General features: G+C 37.0%; 1 protein-coding gene across 3 annotated transcripts in view; it reads right to left on the reverse strand.

Annotated features, from left to right (window-relative positions):
* Positions 1–769: 769 nt before the first annotated feature.
* ROS1 (ROS proto-oncogene 1, receptor tyrosine kinase) overlaps positions 770–25,846 on the reverse strand; it is a 156,993-nt gene continuing 131,916 nt past the window's right edge. For all 3 annotated transcript variants that reach the window (XM_054491542.2, XM_054491544.2, XM_054491543.2), the window contains 5 exons: positions 24,457–24,554; positions 23,522–23,722; positions 22,211–22,345; positions 14,382–14,545; positions 770–2,209 (listed from right to left, as the gene is read on the reverse strand). In XM_054491542.2, coding sequence (XP_054347517.2) covers positions 1,899–2,209; positions 14,382–14,545; positions 22,211–22,345; positions 23,522–23,722; positions 24,457–24,554 — 909 coding nt within the window. In that variant the 3' untranslated portion in view covers positions 770–1,898. The remainder of the gene's footprint in view (positions 2,210–14,381; positions 14,546–22,210; positions 22,346–23,521; positions 23,723–24,456; positions 24,555–25,846) is intronic.

The following is a 25,846-nucleotide window of genomic DNA, read 5'->3' on the forward strand; positions in this document are numbered from 1 at the left end:
GACTAACACACAGACTGTTGCAGTTGGCACCATCACCATAGATGACTTCCCGTGGTCTCTGATTCTTTGCATCCCTAGGTCTCAGAAGCCTGGAGCAGGTGGGTGGGTGGGTCTTAGTGGTGAGGGCTGGATCACATGCCTGCCTTCTTGCTGCAAGAGACACTGGAGGAGTGAATGGAACACAGTTCCCACCCAGATTATAAAGGCAGAGGAATTACCCAGCACAGGAAGAGGCTTCACATCATGGCATAACAAAAAGAATGGCAAATGCCCATTAAAGGATGAGAAGATCAGAGACAAAATATCCTGCCTTATTCAGCAGAATATCAGATGTGGCAGAGTGACCACAAATCCTGGACCTTAACTTGGGGGCTGTTCACCATATAACTAACACATTCACTTCTCTGTGTTCCTTGCCAATCATCCATGCAGGCTCTCAGGTAGCAGGCAAATTAAAAGGTTAACTAAATTATCCAAGGTGGAAGCGAATACATGATCTTCTTCCACAGCAGATTTTAGCAAATGCTATAATCGAAATGTTCTTCTCTGTATCTAGCAAATTTCCTGAATAATGCAACTGAATAACACACAGAATGGCTTCACTGGTGTTGCCGTTACAGCAATTGTGGCTTTAAGATTTAAATGGACAACTGCAAAATATATATATTGGTTTTAAGTTAAGGTGTTTCTCTGAAGAGCTTTTTTATATAATAGTTCTCATTTAGGTATTTATTTTTTCATGTGGTTGTTAAAAATCACACAGCTTGAATTAACATTGTATAATCATTTATATTTAATTTTAAGCATAATTCAATAGAAAATGTAATCTTAAGTATTTTATATATAAAATAGATATGGCAAATAGCAATTTTTATACTAGTTAATTTCCATAATAGCACACAAGTCAGAGTGATTTTTATACAACTGAAGATTACAGAATGCAAAACTTCAGGACTTAAAGATCTTCATAGCCTTATTTTCAATATGACTGAATCTACTGTTGTAAGCCTCAAAAATACAAAACATTTTACAGGTGATTAAAGACAATATATAGGCCAGGCACGGTGGCTCACATCGGTAATCCAGCACTTTGGGAGGCCAAGGCGGGTGGATCCCGAGGTCAGGAGTTCTAGACCAGCCTCGCCAATATGGTGAAACCTCGTCTCTACTAAAAATAAAAAAGTTAGCCAGGCGTGGTGGCACACGCCTGTAATCCCAGCTACTTAGGAGGCTGAGGCACAAGAATTGCTTGAACCCAGGAGGTGGAGGTTGCCGTGAGCCGAGATCGTGCCACTGAACTCCAGCCTGGGCAACAGAGTGAGACTCCATCTCAAAAAAATTAAAAAAAAAAAAAAGATAATATTTATCATTGCAGTAATAGCTTTCCAAGTGATTTTTCATGTCACAGGTGCTGGTTTCTTCTGTATGTGTCAAATTATTTCTCATTTCCTTGGTCCAATTTGAGATTATCTGTAGTTCAGTTGACCCCCTGAGCCTACTCCTTAGCCTCTTCTTCAGATCCCTGAACACACCTATTCTGTCTCTAAACATGTGGCCAAGATATTTTTATTACAGCCCAAACTGAAAGGTGGGTAAGAGCCTAAAGCACCTCAAGGGAGAGGGAGAGCAGTGTTTCCCTTCCAGACTTCTGAGTCTTCCTAAGCTTCCCACATGCTTAGTGTTCATCTCATAATTCTACTGAAAGTCAGGCAGCTGGTATGGGGATTGCTACAACTGAAACCAAATGGCTCTCAGAACCAAGATTAGAACTCAGGAACGTTGCACTGTTTATTTGGAGTTATAAACCACCGTGATATTTATCATTCTAGTAGAGTTTTCTTTCAGTAACTACTGAATGAGAGTGTTTATCTCAACTCTGTATTTCCCAAACAACGCTATTAATCAGACCCATCTCCATATCCACTGTGAGTGAGACAGGCATAGTTCAGGCCTTCAGGCTTGCCAGAAGGGCAGTAAGCCACTTGTTTTTCTTGGCAGAAATCTTTGTCTGCATGTGGTTCCTTCTCTTCTTTCCTCAGACCACAAGATTCAGATTCCTGGGAGCCTAGGGGACCCTCAGACTTTTCTTCACCTTGGCCACATTCTGTAGCAAGTACCATATAGTTCAACCCTTCTTGGTTCTTCGTTTCCCTTAAAGCAACTGGCATAATGTCATCTGAATTCAAACAAATCACATCGCCATCTTCACCTGTGAAAAAAAAGAATGTTATTCTAGCATGTATTTAATTATTTATTTGTAATAATATACAAGCTATATCAGAATTATAGCAATACCAACTTTATACATTTGTTTAGCAAACATTTATGAGGACTACTAAGTTTTGGGAATACAAAGACAAATAAAACATGCTTCTTGTCCTTGAGGCTGTTGCAGTCTAGTAGGGAAGCAGATCATGTAGCTCTATATGTCTATATAGATTCTATAGTCACCTATAGAAGGTGACATGCACTTTAATAAAGGAATATTTTTAAATGTAGTAGGAGCACAGGGGTGATTAACTCTGCCTTAACAAGAGGAGCAAGTCGTGGTCTTTGTGATAGGACTTAATTGGCCCTTAGAGAGCCCTTTTTGTCTAAAGTATGTACTTTTTTATACTTCCACAGCAACTGAAATATCTACTTTTAAAGATTGGTTTTTCTAGATTTAGTAACTCTGCTAAATTAATTGCTTAATGTAATATTTACTGATGACTACTACATTCCAAGCCTGTGTTCTAGTTATTGATGGATATAGCAATGAATGAAAAACATTTCTACATTCAGCCCTGACACACACCCGGGTCTGATTTATTTGTAATGAACTTAAATTGAAATATGAGGAAAATAACATAATTTCAAAAGACTAAGGGAGGTACCAGTGTACCTGTTTTTCCCAATAAAAATTTAATGGATCTACCTATTTATTAAGTTTAACACCTGAACTACAAAGCTTATTTTGTAAGAGCATATGAACTACATCCCTTCTCCCCATATCATTAGGTATGCATTTCCTTTTTGCAGACCCTCCAAACTGCTGAAGAACAAGATAGCCAAGCTGCAGGTTCATAGGCTCTTTGGTATCATCTAATTTGCCTCTTCATTGTTCAAACATCATTATACCATATTTCAAAACACATGAATAATTAGATGTGTTGTAAAATTATCTCCCTAATAGAAAGAACTTTACCAGATGCCAAGTTTGATTAGTACCTGGGTGTTGAACACCTGTGGAAGGTATTCAACACTTGTGGAAGGTATCCAATGGTTATGATTGTTGCCAACATGCACTAATAGCCATTAAGATGCCCATAAGAATAACTTGGTATATGTAATAATAGCAATGGAAAATATTTTTAAATGTTAGGAAAAAATAAGATATTTAACTTTAAGTAGTACAGTAATCCAATAATTGGGGAAATTAGGATGTTCTTAATAGGCTTAAAGAAATCAGGCTAAAGGAAAGTTTAGAATTTCAACAAAAACTTAAATCTACAATATAGTCTACCCACTCATATCAGCTATTTCATTGTCATACCTTTAATCCATGAATGAGCATACTGGAAAACTTCCTACTAAGACATGATTTTAACGTTTTAAACTTTTTTGCTTATTGAATTGTCTGAAAAATAATATTTTATATGAGGCAAATAAATTCTTTTTGCAAATTCTGTTGTCATGTGTCAAAGAAAAATCATTAGCTAACTACTTTATTGGTTTATAGTACTTGTAGCAATATTTAGTAACTTGACCCTGGCAAGCTTTCAGCAATTAGTACATCTTCTTGTTGCAAAAAGAGCTTACAAGAGACTGCGATAGTAGAGATAGGTTGTCTTATTTGTTTGCTTTTGTTTAAAAATTATTTAATAAGTAGTCTATGGGTCAGATCTTAAAGCAGATATCCTGAACAAAGATAGCATGCACTGGGCAACCTCTTTAAGAGAGAAATATTAAAATAAAGACTTCCAAGTAAGACGGGGTATTTACAGACTAGACATATGCCGGCTGACTGGCTATGTTTAGAACAGCAGAGGAGCATTTAGATTTGTTTCCTGTAGAACTCTCTGGGACTGATGAGGTGATGTTTACACAAATGTTTGGATGAAGTCACTGGGATATTTTTACTAGATGCCCAGATATGTTACTAATCTTCTCTCTCTATCCCCTTTCCACCCCATTAGGTCAGTAGGACCACAGGATAGGCATGGTATTATTGCTCGCTGTTTTTCTAAGCGCCCCCAATTTTTTGCTTTAAAAAGTCCTTTCAATAGCTTTTCTTATCTACTTACATATCTCCAACAACAACAATGAAGACAGTCATTTTATTGCTTTGCTAAATATGCCCACCCGTCCGCAAAGCAGTAAGCTATTATTAAACACATTCTTTTTTATTGAAAAAATAATTAAGTTTAGGTTTGCCTTGAAGGGTCTATTCCACTATTTCTATCCTTTGCAGATATGCAAACTCTGCCTTTAGTTCAATTTTTTCTCTCTTCCCTGCCTCTCTTGCTCAGTCACAAACTCAATTATCAATTTAGTGATTTCCACATCTCTTTTCATTCCTTATCTTCAGGATTTACATTCATTGTAAATAATAGAATAGCAATTTCTCTTTTCCTAAAATTTTATTTCTGTCATGTCCCAGAAATGCTTGTTTCTTTCTAAATTGTAATAGTTTGATGATATTCCCTGTTAAATTCTTCCTGCATCATTACTTTGAATATTTGTCTGCTTCTCTATTGTTAGGAATATTATTTAGAATTTTAATTATTTCTGCCAACAACTTGGTACCTAAATAGATTTGGTATAACCAGAAAAAATGTTGTATATTTTCTAGCAGGTCATAAGTAATCACTGCTTTCATTATACCTAGCTGTGCAGTACGCTATTGATAACAAAACTGGGGACATTGTGTGGGCCATTTCCCTACTACAGCCAGGGATTTGTGAAGGCTGAGAGGAAAGGCTCAACAATGGAGACAAACTCTAGCCCTATTTCAGCAGTATGATTATGAGCAAGTTACTAAACCTCAGTTTTCTCATCTGTAAAATGGTGATATAGTAATAGCCACTTCATAAGGCTGTTATAAAGATTTAATGAGTTAACCTACATAGCACATGGCATGTGAGTGGCACATGGAAAATTACTAAAATAAAATTAGCTACTATTCTAATTAAAAGCCTTTCACAGAGGTATTTTACTCTTTATATTGAGTGTGAGCATTGTTTATTACCTATCTCAGCCTCATAGATGAACTATGCAATGCAAAATGGTGAAAAGATTTTCTCCAGGGTCCGTGGAGACTTCAAGTAGAACCTAAGGTGAAGCTAAGCTCTCAGGCCTGCTAACACCCATTATGACAGCCTCTGTGGCATTTTTTTTTTCTTCTCATTTCTTTTTTTTTTTTTTGAGATGGAGTCTCGCTCTGTCGCCCAGGCTGGAGTGCAGTGGTGCGATCTCGGCTCACTGCAAGCTCCGCCTCCCAGGTTCACGCCATTCTCCTACCTCCGCCTCCTTAGTAGTTGGGAATACAGGCGCCCGCCACCACGCCCAGCTAATTTTTTCTATTTTTTAGTAGAGACGGGATTTCACCATGTTAGCCAGGATGGTCTCGATTTCCTGACCTCGTGATCCGCCCGCCTCGGCCTCCCAAAGTGCTGGCATTACAATTGTGAGCCACAGCACCCGGCCCTCTGTGATTTTTATAATATATCTTTGCACATTAGAAGGAAAGGATTCCATGAGCAAAGAGTTGAATTTTAGAATACAAGTCAAATGCAAAATCTGTGCAACCCTCTGGATTGCTTTACTTCTCTGTAGCATTTGTTCACTCTCTCCTTTCTAAGCCTCTCTCCTCTGGATTTCCATAACAACACTCCTTATGTCTTTTCTCTTCCCTCTCTGGCTGCTCCTCCCCATGTCCACCATCTTTGTAAGCCCCTCCTATACTGGCTGCTATCTGGGTTCCACCCACTTCTCACTCTCTTCTTATTTCATACACTCTAATTTAATGACCTCGGTCTGCACGCTGGACTTCAACCATCTATATTTACAGGACAGACCTTTCAACTGAGTATGAACCCCTATCTTGACTGTGTCCTGGACTTCTCCGCTTAGATATGCCACAGCCAACTCAAACCAAACATATGCAAAACTGTTCCTCTTCCTATGTTCCTCATCTCCAGGAATAGCATTGGTTTTTACCAACTTTCTCCTTTCTCTTTTTCACCCACTTAGTTGCCAAGTCCGATAGCATCTACCTCTATCATAACTCTGGACTCTTTTTTGTTCTCTCTACACCTGTTACCGTTCATTAATTCAGCTTTCATTACTTTTCATTCCTTACTTTTGATTAGTGTGACCAATAACCCTCCAATTTTATCACTTGCCACATTTTCATATATAATAAACAAAGTGCAGTTCTATGAATACCTCATTCTCTATTATTCCCTGCCTTTCTATATGCTGCTGCTTCTATCCTGAAATACATAGGATACCTCAGCTTCTTTTTTTCATACCTCAGCTTCTAAGTAGGTCTCAGCTTAAATGTAACCTCCTCCCCATGGCTTTTCTTGACTCTCCCTCTGCCATAGTGTAGACTTGGCATCCTTCCTCTGGACTCCCACAGAACATGGATTTCTTCTCAATAACAACACACTATGCTCATTCTCCTGGATTCTGGCAGAAGATGTAATACAAAATCATCTTCTCACCAAATCCTTAAAAATAAGTTTATTTGTAAGAAAAAAATGCTGGAGAACCTACTAGAGAATCTACAGCCCATGAATTCCTTTAGATTACCTAAATTTAATATCTGAATCCAGATAGTATATATACAAACATACATAAATGAGCATTTCTGTAAATGGCTATATATGCACATACAATATCTGCAAATATATAACCAAATTGTTAGCTCTGGCTAGCACTGGGGAGTGAGATAAGGATGAATTAGGAAACTTTTACTTTTTAGACTGCTTAAATAATTTTATAATTTTTATAACAAACATAAATTACTTTTACAATAAAGATCTTTAAAATGTAGATACAATTATAAAATAATACAGCAAGAACAGTTACTGAGATTACTGGAAAAGTTACAAGAAAAATAGAAAGGAATCAGGAGTCATTTTTATGGTTGTAAAATAACATAAAAATTATTTTTAAACTTTTAAGAAGGTCATGATTGTGTTAATTAATAAAGTCTATAAAATTATAATCACAAAGAATTTGAGCCTTATCAGTCAAAAAATTTGAGCCTTATTTGTTGCTTTCTACGATAAGAGCACGCTAATATCCCTGATGAACACAGATGCAAAAATTCTCAACAAAATACTGGCAAGCCAAACCCAAGAGCACATGAAAATGATAGTACACTATGATCAAGTAAGATTTATCCCAGGTATGCAAGGATAGTTCAACAAATGTGTATATGTTGAAGACACATGATACATTACATCAACAGACTGAAAGACAAAAACCATATGATCATATCAGCAGATGCAGAAAAGGCATTTGATAAAATTTAGCATTCTTTCATAATAAAAGCTCTCAAAAAATTAGGCATGGAAAGAACATATCTCAAAATAATAAAGGTTATATATGACAAATCCATAGCCAACATTGTACTAAATGGAGGAAAGTTGAAAACATTTTCTCTAATAACTGGAACAAGACAAGGATGGCCACTTTCACCACTCTTATTCAACATAGTACTGTAAGTCCTAGCCAGAGCAACCAGGCAGGGGAAAGAAAATAAAAAGGCATCTCATAAAAGGCGTTCACAGATAATATTATCTTATATCTAGAAAAACCTAAAGATTCCACAAAATGTGTCTTCAACATATACACATATGTTGAACTACCCTTGCATCCCTGGGATAAATCTTACTTGATCATAGTATACTACCATTTTTCATGTGTTCTTGGATTTGGCTTGCCAGTATTTTGTTGAGAATTTTTGCATCTGTGTTCATTAGGGATATTAGCGTGCTCTTATCATTGAAACTCTGAGATTTGATAAATAAATTCAGTAAAGTTTCAGGATACAAAATTAATGTACAAAAATTCAGTGCATTTCTATATACCAAAAATAATCTAGCTGAGAATTAAGTCAAGAAGGCAATGCCATTTAAAATAACCACATAAAGAATGAAATACCTAGGAATATATCAACCAAGGAGATGAAAATTCTCTACAAGGGAAACTACAAAACACTGATGAAAGAAATTGTAGGAGGCACAAACAAATGGAAAAATATTCCATGCTCAAGGATTGGAAGAATCAATATTGTTAAAATGGCCATACTGCCCAAAGTTATCTACATATTCAATGCAATCCCTATCAAAATACCAATGACATTCTTCACAGAAATAGAAAAAAATCCTAAAATTTATATAGAACCACAAGAATAGCCAAAGCTATCCTAAGCAAAAGGAACAAAACTCAAAGAATCACATTACTGGATTCAAATTATACTACAGACCTGTAGTAACCAAAACGGCATGGTACTGGCATAAAAACTCACACATAGATCAAAGGTATGTATACAAAATGGAATACTATTCAGCCATAAAAAAGAACAGAATAAAGAACACAGAAATAAATTCACACACCTACAGTGAATTCATGTTTTACAAAGATGCCAAGAACATATACTGGGGAAAAGACAGTGTCTTCAATAAATGCTGCTGGGAAAACTGGATATCCATATGTAGAAGAATAAAACGAGACCCCTATCTCTCTATATATACAAAAATCAAATAAAAATGGATTAAAGATTTAAATCTAAGACTTCAAACCATGAAACTACTACAAGAAAATACTGAGGAAAATCTCCAGGACATTGTTTCGGGCAAAAATTTCTTGAGCAACACCCCACAAGCACAGGCAGTCAAAGCAAAAATGGACAAATGGGATCACATCAAATTTAAAAAGCTTCTTCACAGCAAAGGAAACAATCAACAAAGTGAAGGGACAACCCACAGAATGGAAGAAAATATTTGCAAACTACCCATCTGACAAGGGGTTAATAACCAGAATACATAGGGAGCTCAAATAACTCGATAGGAAAAAAGCTAATAGTCTGATCAAAAAATGGGCAAAAGATTTGAACAGACATTTCTAATGAAAAAAATACAAATGGCAAACACACATGTGAAAAAGTGCTCAACATCATAGATAATCACAGAAATGCAAACCAAAACTACATTGAGATATCATCTCAGTCAAGTTAAAATGCCTTACATTAAAAAGACAGGCAAGACAAATGCTAGCAAGGATGTGGAGAAAGGGAATCCTCATACACTGTTGGTGGGAATGTGAATTAGTACAACCACTATAAAGAACAGTTTGGAGGTTCCTCAAACAACTGAAAATAGATCTACCATTTGATTCAGCAATCCCACTGCTGGACATATGCCCAAAAGAAAGGAAATTAGTACATCAAAGAGATGTCTGCACTCTTTTGTTTATTGCAGTACTGTTTACAATAGCTAAGATTTGGAAGCAACCTAAGTGTCCATCTGTAGATAAATGGATAGGCCAGGCTCAGTGGCTCACGCCTGTAATCCCAGCACTTTGGGAGGCAGAGGTGGGCAGATCACTTGAGGTCAGGAATTCTAGACCAGCCTGGTCAACATGGTGAAACCCAGTCTCTACTAAAAAAAATACAAAAATTAGCCAGGCATGGTGGCGTGTGCCTGTAGTCCCAGCTACTCGGAATGCCGAGTCATAAGAATCGCTTGAAACTGAAAGGGGGAAGTTGCAGTGAGCCGAGATCATGCCATTGCTTTCCAGTCTGAGCGACAGAGTGAGACTGTCTCAAAAAAAAAAAAAATAGATAAATGGATAAAGAAAATGTGGTATATGCATATAGTACAGTGGAGTACTATTCAGCCACAAAAAGAATGAGATCCTGTCATTTCCAAGAATATGGATGGAACTGGAGATCATTATGTTAAGTGAAACAAGCCAGGCACAGAAAGATAAATATCTCATGTTCTCACTTATTTGTGAAATATAAAAATCAAAACAATTGAACCCATGGAGACAGCGAGTAGAAGGATGGTTACCAGAAACTGGGAAGGGTAGTAAGGGACAGGGTGGGGGAGTTGGGGATGGTTATTGGGTACAAAAAACAGAAAGAATGAATAAGACTAAATATTTGATAGCACAATAGGGTAACTATAGTCAATAATAATTTAATTGTACATTTTAAAATAACTATAAGTAAAAAATTGGTTTGTAACACAAAGGATAAATGCTTGAGGGGTGGATACTCCATTCTCCATGATGTGATTATTACACATTACATGCCTGTATCAAAACACCTCATGTACCCTATAAATATAGACATCTACTATGTACCCACAAAAATTAAAAATAAATTTAAAAAATAATACTACATGGTTATAGTAATCAAACAGTATGGTACTGGTATAAAAATAAACATATACTTTAATGGAACAGAATCCAGAATCCAGAAATAAAGCCACATATTTCCAGCCAACTGATCTTTGGCAAAGTCAACAAGAACACATACTGGGGAGAAAAACACCCCTTTCAATAAATGGCAGTGGGGAAATTGGATATATGCAGAAGAATTAAACTGGACCCTTACCCTCACCATATACAAAAATTAACTCAAAGATGGATTAAAGACTTACATGTAACAAATGAAACTGTGAAAATACTAGAAGAAAGCCTAAGGAAAACTCTTCTGGATATTGGTCTAGGCAAAGAATTCATGACTTAGACACTGAAAGCACAGGCAACATGAACGGAAATAGATGAATGTGACTTAATTAAGCTAAAAAGCTTGTGCAGAAAAAGAAATAATCAGTGGAATAAACAGACAATCTGCAGAATGGGAGAAAATATTTGCAAAGTATTCACTCAACAGGGGTCTAATATCCAGAATATACAAGGAATTCAAACACTCAACAACAACAAACAAGCAAATAATCCCATTAAAAAGTGAGCAAAGGATGTGAATAGATGTTTTATCAAAAGAAGACATACAACTGACCAACAGGTATATGGAAAAATGCCCAACATCCCTAATCATCAGAGAAATGCAAATTAAAATAATAATAAGATATCATCCTCCCTGAGTCAGAATGGCTATTATTAAAAAGTCAAAAATAATAGATGTTGGTGAGGATGCAGACAAAGAGGAACACTTACATGCTGTTGGTGGGAATGTAAATTAATACAACTTTTATGGAAAACAGTATGGAGATTTCTCAAAAGGCTAAAAATATGATCTAGCAATCAATCCAGCAATTCCATTACTAGATATCTATCCAAAGGAAAAGAAATCATTATATCAAAAACATACTTACACTCATATGTTTATCACAGTACTACTCATAATAGCAAAGGTCTGGGATCAACCTAGTGTCTATCTATGGATGATTGGATAATGAAAATGTGTTATAGACAATGAAATACTATTCAGCCACTAAAAAGGAAGGAAATCATGTATTTTGTAGCAACATGGATGAAACTGGAGGCAATTATCTTAAATGAAACAAATCGAACACAGAAAGACAAATATCACATGTTCTCACTCATCAGTAGGATTGAAACAATGTGTACACATAGACGTAGAGTATGAAATGACAGACAATGAAAACTTGAAAGGGTAAGGGTGTAGGAGAGTGAATAAGAAATTACTTAATGGGTACAAGGTACAATATTCAGGTGATAGATACCCTAAAAGCCCTGACTTCATTACTAAATAATCTTGTACTCCCTGAATTTATAAAAAAAAAAAAAAGAGGAGTGATATAGTTAAGAAAATGTGCTTTCAGTGCCAAGCAAGCAAAACCATGTTTTGCCTGTCTTTCAGATATGTCTATATTCAATTCAACCCAGTTACTGATGTTTTTCTATCTTAGGAACAAAAAATTTAATTTTACATATTGGCAAACCGCTCTGCATGATTGTTCCTCTAAAGTTTCCATATGTGAAGTTATGACAAATAAGAACCAGGCCATGCTGGAGCAGATTAAAATGGCTTGAGCAAAACAGTATTATTAAATAGTGAACCGGTGGCACCAATATTTCCTATGGATATGGATGTAGTCTTATGACAAGGACAACTTTCAATATCACCAGTTAAAGCTAGTTTACTACTAAACTTGGCAAACAAAATTAAAGAAACTGATTCTAGCTTCCAAGAGAAAGAAATACTCTCACCTCTTGTTTTTCTTTAAAGCAGACAAATGGAACACATTAAATACAGGTGCTTACAATATGCCTTGCCCCCAAATCAGTATCTGTTGAAATAATTTTTTTAATTATCAAAATTTTATTCAGAGAAATGTCTCATTAAGTAAATGCTTAGAAAATGACAAGGCCTTAATAGTATCTAGAATGGCTTAAGGGTATGTATGCCTAATGCTATGTGATCTTCACATAGGCAAGTATATATGTAGAGCCCCCCAAAAGGATGGAGTTGCTGTGCAAGTTATAATTCCCAAGTGTTCTGCCATTGGCATTCTTAGAATCAGCTCTGTCCAGGATGATAGTGAGTAGAAACAGTGTGAGACTATTAACAAGGTTTACTCGAATGAGGGTTATGACGCATGGCCAAGGCATGTGCAGCCCTTTCCAATCTGTCGCTTAGCAGTTTGTCTTGAAGAAGTTACATGATCAGAGTTTTATGCTCATATAATGGATCCAAAGTCACCCAAAATATGTAGTAAGACGCATAGACAAGTAGATGTCTGTCCATGGGCTTCTTGTTTTTATCTGCTATTAGTCAAGTGCATCACTCAAGGTGAAGGTCTCATGTGAGGGTGATCTGGCTTCAACATCTGCCACCCACTGATCACCAGGGCTGCTTCAGCTGATGTCTGGCTACACGGGTGTCCCCTTTCTCCACTGTTCCACGTGTAGCCCTCCTCAAGTCGAAAACTTGGTTGAGGAGGATGACCTTCCCTGATAGGAAAGGACCATTCTTTAATAAAGGTGTGCAAGTAGCTCTGTAAACTCTCAAGTTAAAGGTGTCTCCTGCACTGCCAGTCTTATAGTCAATTACTGCAAATAGCAAGAAGCCTAAATTTCTGAGAGATTCTAAGTTGTGATCCATCTTGCCAGTTTCGTTTGTAAGCAAGGACATCTGCATTTAAATAAACAAAGGGCCTTGCAAAGTTTTAATAACAAGAAGTTCTAGATAAGCTGAAGAAGAAATATTTTAAATTCATTTTTCTGCAGCCAATTAGGCATACATAACTGTAAATGTGACTTTAGAAATGAATTAAGTGACTACTATATTTTAAGTCTCTTTACATTTAAGTAAAAGGCTTAGTCTGTCCATTATAGTAGAATGGTTCCAGAATATTATTATCCTTTTTTTTTTTTTTGGAGACGGAGTCTCACCCTGTCGCCCAGGCTGGAATGCAGTGGCGCAATCTTGGCTCACTGCAAGCTCCGCCTCCCGGGTTCACGCCATTCTCCTGCCTCAGTCTCCCGAGTAGCTGGAACTACAGGCGCCCGCCACCATGACAGGCTATTTTTTTTTTTTTTTTTTTTGTATTTTTAGTAGAGATTGGGTTTCACTGTGTTAGCCAGGATGCTCTCGATTTCCTGACCTCATGATCCGCCCGCCTCAGCCTCCCAAAGTGCTGGGATTACAGCCGTGAGCCACCGCGCCCAGCACAGAATATTATTAACTTAATCACCAAATACTAAAGTCATAGAATCAGACTAGATCTCAGCAAGACCTGGTCCACTACAATAATCATAGCAAAATTACTCATCAGAAGCAAAGGATTAGATACCTACATAGCAACATGGATAGACCTTAAAAATACAGTGCTTAATGAAAACAGAAAGAAAAAAAGCATTCATTCATTAAAAAAATACACATTTTGCAGGAAAACATATAAATGAAAAGATACACACTAAAGACATTAGAATGGTTGCCTGTCGAGGATGGAGGAAGTTGAAGAGGAGAGGAATATGGGGATAAAATGGCTAAACAAACAAGACAGGAGCCCTGCATAGGCCAATGATGATAATGTATCATAAGCAAAGAGTCTATAATTAACTCTGTACTTGAGGTCCAAACTGGTGTGTGGAGGGAGAAGAGAAGGAGAACAGACATTATGAAAATATAGTCTAACATGTTAATTCTCCTCCTTACTGTCTTAGATTATAAATCCAGGGGCCATAGCACTATTCTTTATTTTTTCAATTTAGTGCATAATACAAATAATTTTCAAAGAGGAATGCAATAAACAATTATGATGACAAACGTGCCAGTATATTATTCTTTCTGCCTACCCCAAAATGCTTTCTGTGTACATTCCATTTTAACTTTGTTCAGTTCACAGTGCAGAGAAAACTAGAAAATTCTGAAGAATCAAACTTACCTTTAAAGCCTTCATTTATGACTCCACTGGTGTTTGCTTCATCTCTGCACTGATAAATTCTATTTAAGAAAAAATTTCTGAATAACTGAAGTTGGTCCTGAATTCTATGAAAAGTAGGCCTTTGGTCAGGTTCTTGAGCCCAGCATTGGGTCATTAAATTCCACCTAAATATATGGGGAAAGATGGGAAAGTAAATAGCAATTGGATGTAATTACTGATAACCCAGGTAGGGTCATTTTAGAAAGGAAAGAATCTGAGTTATTGCCAGTTTTCCTTAATTAATATAAATGAACCATAACAAAGGCTTTGGTTTCTTATTTAAGAGTGGCTTTTAACATTACTACGTTTATTAGATAACACCTTTCTTTTGAAGAGCTGACATTATTTTAACAGTTATTATTTCAAATAAATAGATGGATAAGTAGATGGTGGGAAAATGTCTACTCAACACTCAACTACTCAAGGTGAAAGTCTCCTGTGAGGGTGATCTGGCTTCAACATCTACCACCCACTGATCACAAGGGTTGATTCAACTGATGTCTGGCTACACAGGTGTCCCTTTCCTCCAGTGTTCCATGTGTAACCCTCCTCAAGTTGAAAACTTTGTTGAAGAGGATGACCTTCCCTGATAGAAGAGGACCATTCTTTAATCAAGGGTGTTCAAGTAGCTCTCTAATATCTGAAGGTAAAGGTCTCACCTGCACTGTCAGTCTTATAGTCAATCATAATGTATCAACACACAAAGAAACTAATAGCTATAAAAATTGTTGAAGAGGCTGATATTTAAAAGATTTACTCCATTCCACACAGATATTTAGTGACAGAACCAGAAGCAGCAATCAGATTTGATGCCAATGTTTTACTGTTCATTATACAGTCAGGTTGAGTTCCCTAGACATTCACAGCTGGTTGATTAAACATTATCTTTTCCTCAATGGTTGTCCAAGAAATATCTGTGCAGCCCTCTTAAGTAGTATTCATTCATTCACTCAGCAAAGATTTTGAACACTTATTTTATACCAGCAGTATATCAGGAACTAGGGACATGGCCATGTGACTCTTGTCCTCATAGATGGTATGTATAGTAATTATAAGAGAAAGGCAAAATTCATCACACCTCAACTCATATAAGCAGAAAAATTGTAAGTATTTTATATTGTTTATAATTAATTGGGTCTTTTACAGAGTCCCTACCTAGCATAAGAAAAGAAACTTCATTCAGTACAATGTTGTTTATAACTTAGTCCCACTATTTTAAACAATCTTTTTAAGTAATATTCAGTCTTTTCTGGATAATAACCCAACCTCTCTTATTTTCATGCCATCCCCACTCCCTCTGCCTTCCTTTCTAAGGTAGTGTCAGGATATATGTTGAATACGAGGCTTATGTGACTTCTAGAGGCATGGTGAAGAATCCTTTGAACCCCACTGTGCCCTCCAGATCTTTGCTAGTCTCAGTGGCTAATCCGGAATTCAGTAAGGAGTGACTTATCTGATCCAGCCTAGGCATCAGCCCCTATTGGCAATCTGTGAATTCTTTACCTATTCTTTTGACGTTTCCCCACTAAAGTGGTCCACCCTTGTCTATCTCTAGCTGTAGGATTCTCAGATGCTATCAAGCTCTGTAGATGCTCTCAAGGCCCAGGGAATCCATTCCTGTTTCTGCTGTAGGCCCACAGGGTGCTACTTGGCAGAATCTCTAGCTCTCAACAAGATGTTCACCCAATATAGGAAACAAAGGAAGTTTGGAAGCATAAGCTAGACCTTTCTGTCTGGACAAGTCATTCTACCTTCTTGACAACGCTGGGTCTCCCATGTCAAAGTGAGGGTCCTCCACTCAATGATCTCTTTGTAATTCTCCCAAACTAGGGGTGACTGAGCAGTTGGCTTTGGTGGTACCCATCTCTTCTAATTGAAGCCTACAGAGGAGGTTTCCAAACCCAGATATCCAGTATCTTCACCCTCTCGCCTCTATCAAGTTCTCTTCTTTCTTCACTTCCCCAGGGCTTGGAAGGAATGAGGGCTCTACTCACTACCTTTTTTAATTTGACTATCCTTGTAAAAAATTGTATGTTTTTACACAGACAATTAAAATCTAGTACTTAAAACATTAACAAGGAGCTAAAGGACTTTAGATGCTCTCTATATTCCAAGCCTGGTTTTCAAGCCTACTGACTTACTATAAACAAGTACTTGCTCTCGTTTTTTACTTTCTGGAGCTATATGGCAGATCAGGATCAGGGAGAGAGAACTGATAAAGAAACAGACTGGGAGGTACTTAAAATAGTAGTACTACTATATGAATAAATATACAATTACAAATTGTAAGTTCTTTGCAAAGTTATAAAGAAAACAAACACGAGTTCTAATAGACATGAAACAGTTTTGGAAAGTTGCTTACAGAAGGCCCCTCTGCAGAGGTGACATTTAAGCCAAAGAACTTTGTAAGAAAATAAGACACTAGTCATGGGAATAGGGTGTGGATGGGAGTCAGGGAACTACAAGTGGGGAAAGCATGTGTAAAGTCCTAAATTTGGAAAGAGCCTGGCACATTTTAGAACCTGAAAGAAAGCCAGTGTCGCTGAAGTGTGGTCATTGAGGGGAAAGGATGAGATGAGATCAGAGGAGGGAAGCGAGATCATGCAGGTCTCACAGGGCAGGCAAGGAGTTGGATTTTACAACACTACAAGGGGAAGCTTTTCAAGATTTTTAAGCAGACATAATCTTTACATTTTTTAAGGATTACTCTAGCAGATATGTGGACAATAAATTATAAAGGGGCAGGTTAGAAACTGTTAAAGAAGACTAGATGAGAGATAATGATGGTGTGGACTGAGGTAATGCCTGTGGAGCTAGAAGAAGATTATAATCACTACGTAACGATGGCCCAGAAATCATTATAGGCATTGTATTTTAAATAGCTAGTATCCATTTGGGGAATTATAATGCAATCTCCATTCCATTATAATGTGGCATACAAACTCCACTTCCATTTATTTCATTTCCTAACAAGCACCTCAGGTCAGAGTTGGTACACCATATCAGAATAAACGGTATCAAGGAAAACCAATATTGGACTGTTTCAATGTATTGATCTGATGACTTCACATGTATTACAAGCAATTTACATAATGGGTGTACAGTGCCAAGCTTGGCTCTATTTTTTAAAATTAGAATCATATCTGAGAAATAACCAAAAGACAACCTAATCTTTTACATAGTTCTCTATAACCTGTGCCATTTATAAATGGGGATGATACAAAGATGTCAATGAAGGATCATTAGCCTTTGAAATGAGATATTATAATCGATGTCAGATCATGGAATTTAAAAAATAAAGTAGAGTTTTGATGATTAATCTAACAGTTGTCCTCAGAGTTCAGAGGAAAAAGTGAAGAATTATAATTCTCCATAGGAAGCATTTTATTTTTGAAAATAAAGCTGTGATTCAAAAATATTGCCAAGGCATAGGTAGAATCTCTCAAGGTTAGTCATATTTCAATTAGGAGGTTTTTACAGTTGTCCCTCCTTATCAGTTTTGCCTTCTATGGTTTCAGTTAGTTGAGGTTAACCATGGTCCAAAAATATTTAAAGGAAAATTCCAGAAATGAACAGTTCATAAGTTTTAAATTGTATGCCATTCTGAGTAGTGTAATGAAACATGAAACTGAGACATGAAACTATCCCTTTGTCCAGCATATCTATGCTGTATATGCTACCTACTCATTAGTTGACTAGGTTGTCAGATCAAGAAAACATAGTGTACATAAGTTTGGGTATTGATATGATTTGGCCCTGTGTCCCCACCCAAATCTCATGTAGAATTGTATCACCAGTGTTGGAGGAGGGGCCTGGTGGGAGGTGATTGAATCATGGGGGCAGATTTTCACCTTGCTGCTTTGGTGATAGAGTTCTTATGAGATCTGGTTGTTTAAAAGTGTAGCACCTCCCTGTTTCTTCCTCTTGCTCCCTCTCTTCCTCCTGTTCTGGCCATGGGAAAGACTGTGCTTGCTTCCCCTTCACCCTCTGCCATGATTGTAAGCGTCCTGAGGCCTCCTGAGCCGTGCTTCCTGTAGAGCCTGTGGAACCATGAGCCAATTAAACCTCTTTTCTTTATAAATTACCCAGTTTCTTTATAAATTACCCAGTTTCTTTATAAGTTACCAGTTTCTGATAGTAATGTGAGAACGAACTAATACAGGTATTATTCTTGGCTTCAGGCATCCACTGGGGGCCTTGGAACATATCTCCCACAAAAAAGGGCCATTGCCATACTTACTTATAACCTGCTTTATTCTGCAAAAAAAATCAAGATACTTAGTGAGATTATTTAGAAGGAGAGAAAGAAAAAGAAGAAGGAAGAGGAGGCCCGGGAAGAGGAAGGTGGGGGAAAAAGAAACCATCCTTACAGCTGCCACTTAGCCACTTGCACATCACCTACTCATTCTACCTCCAAAAGTTCAGCCTCTTGTTTAATCTATGGAATCCACTTAAGCAGAAATTAGAAATTCCTATTTTTTTCAATTATGGAGGCTAAATTTACATTTAATCCAATCATTACTCTGTACTTAATTTTCTGATGACAAACACCTTTGACCTGTTAATATATAAAACCTTTCTGTTCCACCATGTAGGGACAAATAAGGACTAAGAAAAGAGGAGCGATATAAGCAATAGTCATCTAAAAGTAAAGAATAAAACTTGGGTTCTCAAATAGCAATAAACTGGCAATGAAATGAAATGAAGAGGCTTTTAAGAATCCTAAATGTATTTCTTATATCTTGTAAGTAAATTAATAATGAAAACTATAGCCTTGGCATAGAGGATCTTCCCTTACAAATATGTCCTTGTCACCATTCTATATCATGCAGTGTATACTTGCACCAAGTTATAGTTACAAATATTCAAATGTATTACTCTAAACAAATTTGCAGGTCCTTCAAGTTTGTTAAAATTTACCTGGGCTGGTTGTTTTGGCTCCAGAAAAATACTCATTATACTTGAAGTATCTCATTTGGCTAAGTAGAGGTTCCAATTCCTCCACTCATCATGCAAACCCTTTACAACTCTTCTCCTCAAGTTTTTTTTTTTTTTTTTTTTTTCAAAATAGCACAGGACTCATTAGCTATATCCAATGTTAGCCTCTATAAATATTAAAGACTTTGAATTCACAAAGCAATTGAACTTCAATACATGAAAACGTCATAGTATTTTTCAGTATTAAAGGGAAAAGTTTCTACAGGTATTTAAACAAAGTACCTAAAATACAGACTTCAACATTTTCCTTACTTATTATACCTAATCCTGGAGAGATCCAATTAGTATCTAGGTGTACGTATTTTTTTCAGATGTAAAAATAACATGGTGAACCTCTGTGTTCTCCATGGTTGCCTCCCACACCTGAGGGACTCTCCAGTAATTCCAGTTGCCACTGTGATATATCTGTTATAAAACCCCAGAAAGCTCTCACTTGAAGTAGATTGCCCTTTGATCCCATTTCTTCTCAGGTGTGGTGTGGTTGTGCAAACTAAAAACTGAAGAGAATCCTGATGGCTGGGCTTTCTATCATACATCTCAGGCTATGGAGAGAAGGGCAGGAATGCTCTGAACCTGGCATTCCATTAATAGCTGAGTACAGCATAGCTATCTATGGGCTCACCTGACCTGCAGTGCATCCAGGTGCTGAGTATTTAAGCAGTAAATGGAAGGTGTAGCAGGGCTCAGTGCAGACTTTCAAACCCCTAAGCTGGGCCTGTGATCTCAGAAAACTGCTTCAAATAAATATCAGTTTCCTCTGTACTCTAAGGAGAGTAGTTAATCTTTATCATGACAACTTAAGGCCATGGCCAGATTGAATAGTATTGCTGAGATCTCCATTTCCTAGCCCAGCTTGTTTTCCTGGTTGGCAATGGATCTTTAACCCTTCCCAGGGCTTGTCAGAGTCCTGCAGCACTTGGAGGGCTTGACGCATGGCTTATTTTTATTAATGATGTTCAAATGAACTTCAAAACCACCAATGGAAAATTTTCATTTCAAATAAACTATACTTTTATTAAAACAATGGCAATCCAGTCAATAAATTATTCAAGATAAAACTGTATAGAATATTATATTTTTCCACGCATAATCAGGAGTACTTTTCTAGCACTCCTCCTTCCTCCTTCTAGTTGCATTTTTTATACCTTTAGATAGAGCAAAGTTCAACTTGTCTACCTTTTTCTGCTCCACAATACAGCAATTTGTTATTAACCTCCTTGCTCCAAACAAAATAATCAAACACATCAGTCAAAACTGATAGTTCAGTGATCAATTTCAAAGCTGCCTATCCAAAAATATTGCATGATTGTGATGAGGCACGTTAACCCTTGGGGAGAGAGTGGCATAAGCCAGATAACATTCTAACAGCACAAGGAAAATTTTGTGCAACTGAAATTGTGGCAAAAATTTCTGAGTGTTTGACAGATGTGTAAGAGATGCAAAACAGTGATTAGTTTGTGAATATTTAATTAAAATTTATTTTGTATTTAGGTATCCTGGGCTTTTTTCTTAAGCCCTACATGAAAGGTTTTCAAATTTTGTATAATTTCTTATCCTTAATTTATATAATTTTTCCCCATTTCCCCCCAAAATGATTATGAATCATTTTTTATGCACTACTATCAAATTTGGTCAGATGTGTGTGTATCTGATCTCCCTGTAAATATCCCAGAGACTATTAAGCTAAATCAAAAACAAGCGGTAATTCCAATCTTCTTCTAGCTGGAAGATTTAAATAATACAAAAACATTTACCAGTAGAACATCTAACCAAGGTGCCCAGCTCTTAATCATCTTTTGGCTCAAGTCTGAATAATCCTCTAAATAACACAGCATAGTCAAAGCAGTACAACCATGGTGTGCATCCGCATACTGCTAATTCCTTTTGCACTTGCCTGTACCACACAGTTTAGCACTTTATTACATGTTGGCTTGGCATCCAACTGCTCTCTGTGGGTGTCTTTTCATTCAAAACACATTCTGAGATGCTGAAGAGCTGTGTCCCTGGTTTAAACACCTCTGTAATCCATACAATCCTTGGCATGCTATGGTGCACATAGAGAGTTCATACTTATTTGCTCTTTTAGAAACTTCTTGGGTAAGACAATTCTTGGAAAAAGTTGTCAAGACTTAATATTTCTGCTGAGACTTTCCACACGGAGGCAGATAAATACTCAGAATAAAAACTTTTTTCCTTATAATTTGACTAAAAGTCAAAATTTCTTCTGAGAAATCACTATTAGAATTCAATAATGGCCAGGATTCGCTAAAGTTACAATACTTTCTCATTTTTTTTGTTATGTTCGTAAACAGGTCACAACCTGTATAATTTTTAGTAATACTATTTCTTATTAGTCAATGTCAGCTATATCAACAAAGGCAATCCAACTTTTTAACAATATATTCCCATTTAGTATGATATTTTAATATGTAGATTAAGATACTAGTCAAATCATATCCCCCAAAATAAAAGGCATATGTGTGTGTATACTCTCTCTCTCTCTCTCTCACACACACACACACACGGAATGCTTTTATTAGAATTCACTTAACCAGAAGTATTTTACTCTCCAAAATTTTGTTTCTCAGTGAAATATTATGTGTATATACAAATAAAAAGAAGCCATAATATATTCACAAATTGACACAATGAATTGATATTTTATGTGGGGTATACAATATTCAAGTTCCAGTTTTTATTTTAACAATTTAACAAACTATATCAAGAGGCCTAAGATTGTATGTGCACATGTTTTTGTTTGGGGGATACGTATGTTAACATAATTAACTTACAGATCATCAGGACAATTTCTTGGTGGCTCCAGTCTCCCTCCAGTTTGCACATAGTTTAAAACATCAAGGTTGGAATGAGCTGGATAAGGCTGATGACCAAGAGTTAAAATCTCCCAAATCAGAATTCCAAAAGACCTAAGAATAGTAGAGGGTTTGCTTTAATTATACTTATTACAAACACCAGGTTTACAGTAGTTTCTCCAACAACATATTTCCTGGGGCTAGCAGGGTCTACTTTGTCAGTGTATTATTGGCCTCATAAAAGGCAAACGGGAGATATAAAAGCAGGCTGACAAGAAAAAGTAGAACAAGACACTGCGTATGAGCAAATACTTCAAAGGTGATAGGAAGGCTTGGAGGAGGCACACATGTGCACACACAGAGACACAGACTCATATGCACGGTCACATGCATGCACATCCATGCACATATACACATATGCACACACAGAAACAGACACACATGCACATGCATGCACACACAGAAACACATGCACACAGACACATACATGCACACATACATACATGTATACACACAACTCATACTGTTTCTCTCCCTGACTGAATCCCCACTGTAGGCCTCCATTATCTAAGAATTTCAGAGCACTGACATGCAGACATACCTAAGGGTGAGCACAAAAACATTTCAGCATTTTCCTCCCAAGTTTGCAGGGGATAAAGTGCCAGTAAACATTGAGAGGGAAGGCATGAATAAAAATTGGCAGCACTGAGAAATTTTATCTCATTCGTGATTTTGCCTAGGGCCAGCCCAACTTAAAAGTCATTGAACAAACTTTTACATTTTGAGCTGTTCTATTCAAAAGTTGGAGTCAACAAACAAAAATAAGGGTTGTCATTCAAATAATAAAGGGATGTCCAAATCTCCCCAGTGTCCTAATCTTTTAGTGTTCTAATCCTTTAGGACACTTTTAAATCCATGATTTAAAGTTTACTGATAAATTAGTGACCAAACATTCCCAAATAGTAGGCATTTGGGCACACACTTGGACATTAATTCCTAAGTACCAATTCCTATTAGTCATAGGCTTTTACATCTTTGGAATGTAATAAAATATTTGAATGAAATGTATCTATTTCATAACAAAACTGATTCAGGGAGGAGCATAAACTGCTGAGACCCAGGAATAGTCCCACCTTGACCACCAACTCTCACTTTAGCTTGAGGCAAATCACTTAATCTCTCTGGTCTTCTGTCTTCTCACATTAAAAAAGCAAGATTAGATGTCCTTTTAAAATCCTGTCTAATGTTTGATGATTCTGTCAGCATTACTCTGTGTCCCGTTAAACTTACCATACATCAGATTGAGTAGTGAAGATTCCATCCATCAAACTTTCTGGAGCCATCCACCTAACAGGGAGCAGGCCTTCCCCTCTCTTTCTATAGTAATCATTTTTATAGATGTCTCTGGCGAGTCCAAAGTCTCCAATCTTCACTATCCGTGGACTGGTATAGTCTTTCACGGAAACAAGGCAATTTCGAGCTGCCAGATCCCTATGGCAGAAGTTATATTTAATAATAAGAAGAATAACAACAATAAAGTTCCAGAAATCAAACAAGTAGACCTAGTAGATCTGTAAAGAAGAGAAACTATTTTTTTTTTCACTTTAAGTTCTGGAATACATGTGCTGAACGTGAAGTTTGTTACATAGGTATACATGTGCTATGGTGGTTTGCTGCACCTATCAACCTGTCATCTAGATTTTAAGCCCCGCCTGCATTAGGTATTTCTCCTAATGCTCTCCCTTCCCTTGCCCCCGACCCCGGACAGGCCCTGGTGTATGATGTTCCCCTCCCTGTGTCCATGTGTTCTCATTGTTCAACTCCCACTTATGAGTGAGAACCTGCTTTGGTTTTCTGTTCCTGTGTTAGCTTGCTGAGGATAATGATTTCCAGCTTCATCCACGTTCCTGCAAAGGACATGAACTCATTCTTTTTTTATGGCTGCATAGTATTCCATGGTGTATATGTGCCACATTTTCTTTACCCAGTCTATCATTGATGGGCATTTGCGCTGGTTCCAAGTCTTTGCTATTGAAAATAGTGATGCAATAAACATACGTGTGCATGTGTCTTTACAGTAGAATGATTTATGAGAGATTTTTAATAGAAATTATTGCTAGTTTGAAGGAATTAAAATCTTTAGTTATCTTGTGTGCTTTACCTGCACTACAGGTGATTTTTGTGCCAATATCCAGAATAACCCTGTATCCAGAAGAGAATTGTACCTGTGAATGAAATGCATCTGCTCCAAGTAGACACAGCCTTTTGAAATATCTACACACAGGTCTACGAGGTCAACCAAGGTGAGTAAAGGACCATAAAACTGTAAGAAATGAAGGAAAAATTACAGGTAGTTATCTAGTTTGCATGAAACATATACATATATGTGTGAATATAAGTGGATACATGTATATGCATATGCATGTATGTATCTGATGTTTTAAAGGGATTTTTAGTTATGATTATAAGAATTCAAACAAAGAGGAAAACAAATTTATATGTTTTCTATGCAAATATACATAAAAAATGACAGCTATGTTTAGTAAGTAGAGGCAATATGGAATCTTTATTGGAAAGACCTCCAGGTGTCAGGTCAGACAGATCGAGATGTGAAACCTAGTTCTGCTACTTACTTGTTGTGTGAACTTGCTTAAGTTACTTAACTCACTAAGCAAATTTCTCACGTGTAAAATGGGCAATAATACTGACCTTGCAAAATTCAAGTAAGTTACATATATGGCTGGTCGATAACAGGCACTTAATAAACAGTTGCTGCTCTCATAAGTAGTCAAAATGATCATTTAAGTGCTAGCTGGTTTAATTATTGACCCAATGGCGCTCTGTCTTTCCAGCCATGACAATGGGCTTGTTTCTCATATGAGCCCCATGTAAATTGTCAGCAATACCCTATTTCAAAGTTTCAAATTACTCCTCTCATCTAAGAGAGTGAGTACAAACATATACGTGAGCCTGTACTGGTTGCAATGATTTCTACATAAAAAAAAAGCCAGTTGAAGTTTTTATTAGTACCATATTGGGAAAATTCAAAGTTCCTGCCCTGAAGCTATATTACATTGTCTGTCCCTTTCCATTGCCCTGCAATTACCCTGGTTCAAGCTTTTGTCATCCCTAATCTGATGCATTCAAAAATTGCCCATGTCTCCAGCCTCCTATGCTTTTTCATTAGCTTGCTTTGTTGTGACCCCCTTCCCGTAGAGTCTATTATGAATTCCTGAGCACAGCCTCCACAGCACGCCCAGGCTGCACCAGCCTTTCTACAAGTCTATTAATTTCTTACTGTTTCTCCTCTCTCAATCTGTGTTTCCGTTACGCTGGTCCGATTGCAGTTCCTTATACCTACTCTGCATTTCTCAGAATCTCTTCTTTATTCCTGCTATCATTTTTTCTCCTGGAATGTCCTCCTGTTTCTTGATTTTCATCCACAGCCTTGGCTGAGTATCTCAAATGATTCCCAACCTCCAAGTCCCTCAATTCCTTAAAAACAAATGCTCTTAAGTGGTGTTCTCCCTACCTCCGCGGACATGTTTATCTCTTGCCCCCAAACTAGGAATAATCCTGATGTTCTGGGGCTCACTATTGCCATGGTTCTGCTCA

The sequence above is a fragment of the Pongo pygmaeus genome, chromosome 5 (assembly GCF_028885625.2).
Source record: "Pongo pygmaeus isolate AG05252 chromosome 5, NHGRI_mPonPyg2-v2.0_pri, whole genome shotgun sequence".
NCBI lineage: Eukaryota > Metazoa > Chordata > Mammalia > Primates > Hominidae > Pongo > Pongo pygmaeus.